Source organism: Oxyura jamaicensis, chromosome 1 (assembly GCF_011077185.1).
Source record: "Oxyura jamaicensis isolate SHBP4307 breed ruddy duck chromosome 1, BPBGC_Ojam_1.0, whole genome shotgun sequence".
Lineage (NCBI taxonomy): Eukaryota > Metazoa > Chordata > Aves > Anseriformes > Anatidae > Oxyura > Oxyura jamaicensis.
In genome coordinates, this window is record NC_048893.1 from 32,945,401 (window position 1) to 32,954,347 (window position 8,947).

At 41.3% G+C, this 8,947-nt stretch overlaps 1 protein-coding gene across 1 annotated transcript; it reads left to right on the forward strand.

The window, feature by feature from the left end:
- Nucleotides 1–86: 86 nt before the first annotated feature.
- On the forward strand, nucleotides 87–5,662 carry ATP23 (ATP23 metallopeptidase and ATP synthase assembly factor homolog). The gene is made up of 6 exons (XM_035336388.1): nucleotides 87–284; nucleotides 679–724; nucleotides 830–911; nucleotides 1,205–1,342; nucleotides 1,858–1,941; nucleotides 4,459–5,662. The coding sequence occupies exons 1-6, from the start codon at nucleotides 113–115 to the stop codon at nucleotides 4,660–4,662; spliced, it is 726 nt and encodes a 241-aa protein (XP_035192279.1). The 5' UTR covers nucleotides 87–112; the 3' UTR covers nucleotides 4,663–5,662.
- Nucleotides 5,663–8,947: the final 3,285 nt, after the last annotated feature.

An 8,947-nucleotide genomic window follows, 5' to 3' on the forward strand; every position in this document is an offset into this window, starting at 1 on the left:
CCGGGGGGGGGGGGGGGGGGAACGCGGCGCATGCGCCTTTATCCTGCCGCCAGGGACGGTGGCCGGGAGGGGCCGGGAGGGACTGGAGGGGGGGGGGGCGGCGGCGGCGGCCATGGCGGCAGGGGGGGGCGCTCCACCGCCGGGCGGGGGGGAGGAGGAGGAGGATGACCTCGGGTACCGGCTGTTCCCGGACCGCAAGAAGAAGCCGCAGAGCTTCCTGGTGCGCAGCCTCTTCACCTTCCACAACCGCTGCCAGCTGATGCTGCGGATGAGCCTGGAGACGAGTAAGGGCCCTGAACCTACCGCTGGTTTGGGGTAGGCCGGAGGGAGCGGCCTCGGGTTGCACCAGGGGAGGTTCAGGTTGGGAATGAGGAGACATTTCTTCTCAGAAAGAGCAGTCAGGCATTGGGACGGGTTGCCCAGGGAGGTGGCGGGGTCACCGTCCCTGGGGATGTTCAAGGAAAGGTTGGACTTGGCGCTTAGGGACATGGTTCAGTGGGTGACAGTGGTGGTAAGGGGGTGGTTGGACCATTTGCATCACATTAATGTTGAATACTAGCAAGCATGAGTTTGCATACACAGCAGTTCTTTCCTTTCCTGACTGTCTCCATAGTTTGATTATAGACGACTTTCAAAACTTTTTATCTAGAGAAATTGATTGCAGCAATGTTTTTCTAGATCCATATGCTCAACTGTTGCTTGCGGCTATGAAGCAATCTGGTTGGTACGTAAACTAATTCATCCTCTTCTGTGTAGTAACATCTGTATTACATAGACTTAGCAGACTTCTTCAACTTTGTCCCAAACTTTGTTCATTTGGACTTTTCAGCACTGTCTTCAATGACCGGCACTTTTCTTGCGAAAACTGTGATGGCTGTGTCAGTGGAGGTTTTGACTCTGCCACATCTCAGGTAGGCACCAAACCAGACACTGTCATCTTACAGAAGGCTACAGTTTTTTTAGCGTTTTGTTCCCAGATGAAAAAAGAACAGGATTTATTGATGCTGATACCTGAGTTAAAGTCATGAAAATAAGATATTTGAAAGGTGTCCTGTGGTATTGAACTGGCACTACTGGTACATTGAAGAATGGTAGGGCTGCTGATATTAAAAAACATTGATCTAAAGAGTCTAATTGCTGTAGGTGTTTCTGCATTGGGTCTCTAAGAAACTTGCTGAAAAGACCACCTGTATCTCTTCTACAGATTGTTCTGTGTCAGAACAACATTCGCCAGCAATCCCATATGAACCGGGTGGTTGCGCATGAATTGATACACGCTTTTGATCACTGCCGTGCACATGTTGACTGGTTTAAAAATGTCAAACACTTAGCCTGTTCAGAGGTAAGTTAAAATGTTTCTGTCGTTGTCATTGAATTTATCGCTGCTGGTTATTAGGGATGCTTCATGTTTAATTAGGCATCCTGTTATACAAACATTATTTGATTAATTCTCTTAATACATTTTGTCCTTTCTGTCTGATCAATTTAAACAGTTTCAATTAGAGAACAAATCTTTTTCTTTCACAAATATTAATATGTCAGTGTCATACTAAGTAGAATGTGGTCCCAATGCATGGAAGCATAACAAGAAGTGGTTGTTACCAAATGAGAATAGTTGGAGATTAGAACACATTCACATCTTAATTGAATATTTATAGTGTTCTTTTTCTCTCCTGCAAATCTGTTGGGTTGGTTTTTGTTTATATTTTTTTGTTAACACTAACTTGATCTTCTCACTTTTTTTTGATTGTGATGTTGCTAATAATACTTTAAGTTATCTTTATTTTTTTAACTTTGTATTTCCACATGTTTCTCTGATTTTGTATTTCGTTGTGTTTTTTTTTTTTTCCTCAATAGATTCGAGCTGCTAATCTCAGTGGAGACTGTACACTGATGAATGAAATAGCCAGGTTTAAATTTGGATTAAAAGCACACCATCAGGTAAATACCGTAGATCTTAATGTCTACTGATTTGTTATGAGCCTTATTTATATATTAGATCTCTGCTTTTTACACTTTCTGCAATGTTTTCATTGCAGAAAAAAGTAGATACCCGAGAATCCATAATACTGTTGTACAACTTTTATCTGCCCTGTATTTCTCCCACTTCATTTTGTTCTCATGTTACTGAGCCCCACTTAGCACTTGTTTGCTTTATGTCTCAGCTTCCTCAAGTTCCCTCACCTTTTCTTTAAGTTTGCCCTTGGATGTGTACTACATCCAATTTGCACATTTTGTTTCTTTGCTGTTGTTTCTTTTTTTTTCCCTACTGCCTTGTTTCTTGGCTCCTCTTACTCAGTTTTTCTATATGCATTTCCCATTGCTGGATTCTTTCTTAAATCTCTCTGCTATGAGAAGAGAACAGGACTGCAGCTGCATGAAACATTGATTGCTGCTGAGTAATCTGCATCTTCCTCACATTGCTCTGACAGGAGTATATTCTTAACAGGCGGTGGGGGGGGGAGGGGGGGAGAATGCTTAAGGAGCCTGATCTTGTCTGGTCTGGCCAGGAAACTGTATTGAGGTTCCTGTTCTGTCCTGCTGTTGTAGCACCTGACTGAATACTTCACTGAAAAGCAGAAGCCTCCTAATTTTTAGTTTTCTGCATTATTTTTTCCTATTCCTCCTTACTCCTACCTTTGTATTTCTTTTACCCTGTTAGCTCCTTCTGTTGTTTTACAGACTCAGGGTACAGGACCCTCCTGTAATTTTAGTCTATAATTTAATTTCATAATTTGCATAATCACTTATATCTGCAAAGTGTGTCTGTAATAGCATTCCTTCCTTTTTGATGGTTTTTGATATTTATTATCTTCAGTTTGTTACTGTTCATCTCTTCCGTGTTCCCAAGCAATTTCATTTTTGCAGAGCAGTAGTGTGACAGGACCAGTGCTTGTGAATAAGCCATGGACCTGCTACTCAATCAACCTTTGCTTAATTAACCTTTGATGGTTCATGGTGGTTTTTTATTATTTTTTCTAAAGACCTTTTATTATTTTTGTTAAAGTGAAATGCCAGAGGACTTAGTCATGTCCTATAGCATTACCACTGACAATGGATGGTCAATAAGAACCCAACAAAAAAAGGGTTTTCAAACAATGTAGCAGCAATACTCTAAGGCAGTAAAACTCTTTAGGTGTTTGAAAACTGGATTACAAAGGGTCTAAGCAACATTGTCACCTAACACTACAGAAGACAGGCAGGTTGTTTTAGAGATCTTTGAAAGAATGACAACTGGCCATGGGGTTTTGGCTATAATTAGATACTATTTTTGCACTTTATTGTTGCATCATATGTTAGCAATCAGCATAGGTTGTTATCTACAATTTCTGCCACTTAGTGTAGCTTACAGTTACGTAGAATTTCTAGAATTCTTAGTTACATCGACTTTTCAGTCACCTGGACCCTATATAGATCGGATCAAATTCTGATTAATCAGCAGCGTACTAATCATAACCCATACTCAGACTTTACCTAAAGGAACACGAGCTGCTCTCTCAGTCCTCCAGGAAGATGACAGTGGTGGCACCTCAGGACTCACGGGTTTTGCTGTCCAGCAGCAGTGCTGGTCTAGCTTCCACTTAGTGTTTGCCATTGCATGATTTTCTAGACAGTTTCCAATTCTGTTTGTCCCGGTTCCCAATGCTCCATGTGCTTGTGCAGTTATGTGATGGGAGTAACCACATCCTGACGACCCAGCACCTGTGCCTTAATAATGCTAATGGCCTTAATAACTCTGTGAATGGGTGCCCCCATACCTTGGCAGCAGAGAGGTGGGGAGAAAGGGGGACAAGTGATTTGTGGCCAGCCCACTTGCATATTGTTCTTGTTTGCCTTACCACTGATTATGCTAACCATATTGAGTCACACCATGTGTGTCTTGGAGGAGTTGCTTCTCTTTATTTGTGGTGAAGACTAAATAATAGTCCCAAATAATTGTTTTTGTTTATTCTAGAGCAGGAGTCAGCTTGTAGCTGGAGATGCTTACATTGTTTTTATCTTTAATAGATAAACTGTGTAAGCAAAAGTAGCCATAAAGAGAGGTAACAAAATAAAGACTATTAGAGGAGTCATTCATTTATGTTTTACAGCATTTCAATCGGAAAAGTACTATCTGGGATTTATGTATGTTTCTTTTTTGACATATTTTTCCCTTGTGTGCAAGTCGAGTTGTACAAATATTTGGTACCCACAACAAATCTCAAGTTTTATTTTTTTTTCCTGTTGAGAGGAATATCCTTTTCTTATCTGGAGGTTAATATATGTATTGGAAAAGTAAAACGCATACTTAAAACAAATTTGAACAGAAATGTCTTTTAATGCTTATTGTAGACGTTATTTTACTCTTCTGTGACATGTAGTAGGAGTTGATACTTGACAAAATTTTTTTTAAAAGGGAAAAAAAATGATTTATTTTTTTCAAATAATTACATTTTCTTTTTCTAATTCCCACTTTAGACTTGTGTACGAGACAGAGCAATTCGTTCCATTCTGGCTGTTCGAAAAGTCAGCAGAGAGACTGCGGAAAAAGCTGTGGATGAAGTGTTTGATACCTGCTTCAATGATCTGGAACCATTTGGAAGAATCCCGCACAGTAAAGCAGATGCAAAACGTGCTTATAAAGACTTTCTGAACAGAGATCGCTACAATGCTAATTTGTAAAGGAAAAAAATGTGAAAAACTATGTTAATAGCTGGTGCTGGTGGAAAGGGGCAATTCTTTCAAATGCATCAGTTCATTTTGTAAACTTTTTCAAGGAGCCAATTTCATCGAAGTAAATGAACTTGACTAAAAACTGTGTTTCTTCACCTCTTATTCCAACAAGCTTGTTTAGTACACCAAATGACTTAGCAGATAATGACTTGCACGTTTCAGTGCACATTTAATTCTGTTTGGTATGACTACGAATTGGTTTCTAAAAAATTTGTTGTTATTGAACAAATCTTTTCATAAAATCTTTTGATTTCTACCATATTTGATACATAGTCATAAATTTGATTATCTTCATCAGTCGCTTTAAAAAGCTCCTGGGCCTATCTTTAACAACTGGGGCTAATTCCCAAATGTAGTGAACTGCCCCATTTGTCTCTGAAGTCAGCCTTTGAGCACCTTTGAATTCCACCTCATCCAATGTTAACTGTACAGGTACATAAAGCCCTTTTGCTTGTTAGAAACTTGACTGACAATTCTCCTGCTTACAGGATCAAACCTACAGGCTGGATAAGCATTGTCAAAGAGTGTCCACCAGACCGAGTCTTGCACAAATAATGTATGGAACTTACCTGCCTGACAGTACAGGAGAAAGACTGGAAGTTCATCTCTTCCTCTGAAGGAAGGGACAATCGGCCAACTCTGTAATAAGTCTTAGAGAAGCTGTCTGTTATTCTCAAATGCCAAGTATTATAATGATTGCCTTGGACACAAGGAAGCCACATTTTCCTCTTTTTCTTGAAATTAAAGGTATGATTCTACCACAGGTACAGTTCACTAACATAAGGGAGATGTGGCTCCTCAGTCAAAGGGTTTGTAGGTATAGCTGCTATAGTAGTTACTGGATTAAGACTCAAATGGCATACTTAGATCCACAAAGGAACAAATAGTCCTCAGATTTTTATTGTTTCATACTGAATGCCAAACAATGGGACCTCAAGGTCTGAGTGGACTTTTTACTGTTTGTGTCAGTTCTACTGGGCAGAATTTGCTGAGATTGGAAGGGACCTCTGGAGACTGCCTCTTTCAACCACATTGCACAGAATAAGGTCAACTAGAGCAGGTTTTTCAGGAGCAAGGCTAGTTGAGTTTGAGTATCTGCAGGATTGAAGACTCTACAGCCTCTCAATATCTGGTGCAGCATTTGATCACGTGCAGATACATATGGGATTTCCAGTATTTTAGTTTGTGCCCATTTACTCTTGTCCTTTCCCTGGGCACCCCTGAGAAGACTCTGTCTCAGTCTTTGCCCCATCACACATTTATGCACGTTGATAAGGTCTGCCTGGACTTCTTATTACAGTCCTAGCTCTCAATCTCTCCTTGTGTGCTGGGTCTGGCTGGGATGGAACTAACTTTCACTGCAGCAGCCATACAGTGCTGTGTTCTGCACTTGTAGCTAGAACAGCACCGGTATCACAGCAGTGTTGTGTCTATTGCTGAGCAATGCTGGCACAGCATCAGGACTCCCTCCAACCCCCCTGCCACGAGGCAGCAGGCTGGGGTGGGGCAAGAGATGGGGAGGGGACATCACCAGGGCAGCTGACCTAAACCAACCAAAGGGATATTCCATACCAAATGGACCTGTTAGAGTGGGTCTAGAGGAGGGCCATGAAAATTATCAGAGGATGGAGCACCTCTCCTATGAAGAAAGTCTGAGGGAGCAGGGGATGTTCAGCCTAGAGAAAAAAAGTCTCTAGGAAGACCTAACTGCAGCTTTTCAGTACTTAAAGGGGGCTTATAAAAAGATGGTGAGCACTGTTTTGCATGGCAGATAGTGATAGAAAAGGGTTTTAAAATAAAGGAAGAGAGATTTATATTAGATGCTAGGAGGAAATTCTTCACTCTGAGGGTGGTGAGGCATTGGCACAGGTTGCCCAGAGAAGCTGTGGATGCCCCATCCCTGGAGGTGTTCAAGGCCAGGTTGGATGGGGCCCTGGGCAACCTGGTCTAGTGGGTGGCATCCTTGCCTGTGGCAGGGGGCCTGGAACTGGTTGGTCTTTAAGGTCCCTTCTAACCCAAGTTGTTCTATGATTCTATGGTTCTATCAACTGTACACGGAAGAGGGGTCCAAATTAGCCTACAAACTATACAAGAAAGGGATGGATCTGAAATCCAGCCACGATGTAGAGGTTGGGCTGACACTCAGTGTGTGAAATTAACCCATAGACTTAGAGACTAAGGCATTCTTTTGGTGACAGACAATCCAGTCACTTGTGAATGTAAGTCCCAGACATGATCAAAGAGACAACACAGATTGGGGGAACATTTTTGCTAGACAGTTTGCATGCATGCCCTCTGGAGATTTAAAAAGATGTAAAATATCAATGTGAATTGGCTTAACTGTCAGAAAATCATTCAAGGCATTTTTAATTTACCTCTCTATGTATAGTGATAGGTAAAGTACCTGGAACTTGGGCCCTGAGCACAAGAATTTGCCAATCATATTTTGTTCATACTGAATTCAGTCAGGCAAAACAAAACAAAGCAAAAGAAAATCAACTCTCTGTCCCACTGCTTGTTGAGATAAAACTATATGGAAATAGCAGTAGAATGTCACCTGCTTCCCGGATGTGCTCAGACAACATATAAGGTCACCATGCAAATTTGTACCTTGAGCCCAGAGCTCAGCCTTCATTGCTTGAAAGAACAGCTGCATACATACAGACATTTTGTTTATTTTCTGTTTAATGTAAAATGTCAAAGCAGCCCTGGGAGACCTGGTCCTACAGCCCAGGTTCTCACTCACCCACTCCCAGGAGAATGTCTCCACCAGGAAGTCCCAATTTTGTGGTTCTACTCATGCTTTCTTTGGCCCTGTGCATTTTGTTTTCTTCAGTTCTCTCTCCCAACAAGGTCTGGAAAGAAAGCAAGGAAAACTGCATGAGAGTGGAAGTGATGACTCCTTAAATATACTGGAGGAGGGAATTTAAGTCGTGGTAGAAGGTCAAATAGTTATGAAATGGACAATGCTAATTTAATTAGGAAATTAGAAGCTGGAGATTAAAGGTATTCTAAATAGGATAAAGGACAAGGAACCTGCATTATTTATATTGAGCATGAAAAATTTAGGGAAAGGGTTGAGCCCAGATTGAGAAACGTTAAGTCCTTGAATATTCAAAAAAGGATGAAGTGAAACTGGATTGCTGTGTTTTCACATTTACTTGCATCTTATTTCTGATGAACCAGTCCTATATTTTAGGATTTCTGCTTGTCACTGGCAAAATTTGTAAAGGAAACAACTACTCTTTGACCTTTTTTCCTTTCAACCCTGCAAAATATATAACTTTGGTTTCATGTTCTTCATTGTCCTCCCCTGCAGCATCAGGGAGGCTGCAGTAATACTCATTACTCATACTAACAAGTATGTGAGTTAGGACAAGCTGATCGGTTTGAGATCTTAAATCCTTTTATTGCCACTTGGGCATATTTTACTCACATGGTCAAGGTTAAAGTAATCATCAAATTTGGGATCAGAAATGTTTTTTTTTTATTATTTTATTTTATTAATTTGATAGGGATGATTTTATTTCTTTAATCTACAGTATGGAGGCTGAAGCAGTACTCTGAAGGCTTAAAAAAGAGGTATTGTAGTTACAATAGCTGTTCCACTGAAAGAATGAGATGCTGAACAGAGTGTGGAAAGGGACAGAGCTAGATGCCGGACTAGGAAGAAGACTGCCTATAATCTACTAAAGGACCAACTAAAGTCTACACCAGGCATCCATGACACTAAACTGGGGAAGATGTTCAGATATAACAATATGTAGCATGAGCAGAACAAACAGTGCTGCTAATGGCTGGCATCTGCATGCATGCTTAGTGTGGGAGCAGAGCAGAAGTGCTTGAGAGGCAACCATAAACAGTAGGATAAACAGTGTGATATAATATATAAGGACCTAATTAAATGCACATAATAGAGCTGTTGCTTGCTTTGATTTAAGCAGATGAGCAGCTGGACGCTATTTCGTGCTGTTCAGTCACCAGTGCACAGCTTTATGTTTTCTGGCTGCTATTGCTGCTCTAAATCGAGATGCCTGTGTGATATAACCAGTGCTGAACTGAGCTGTGACTGGCAAGGCTGGGTGAGTCTGGCCCTCAGAAATGAGCTCTGGTATTGGCTCTGAAGCAGGTAATTATGCCTGTGCAGTAAGAGCTACCCTGCGCGCTGGGATTTTAGCAAGGAGTTAGGCTTCCTGGGCAAGGAGTAACCACTGAACAGCACGGTGGTGGGAAT

What these genes read in the sequence shown, in the direction of transcription:
- ATP23 (XM_035336388.1), top strand. Translation starts at nt 113, where the DNA reads ATGGCGGCAGGGGGGGGCGCTCCACCGCCGGGCGGGGGGGAGGAGGAG. An exon ending in GCGGATGAGCCTGGAGACGA is followed by an intron (nt 285 to 678) that starts GTAAGGGCCCTG and finishes ATGTTTTTCTAG; the next exon opens with ATCCATATGCTCAACTGTTG. An exon ending in AACACTTAGCCTGTTCAGAG is followed by an intron (nt 1,343 to 1,857) that starts GTAAGTTAAAAT and finishes TTTCCTCAATAG; the next exon opens with ATTCGAGCTGCTAATCTCAG.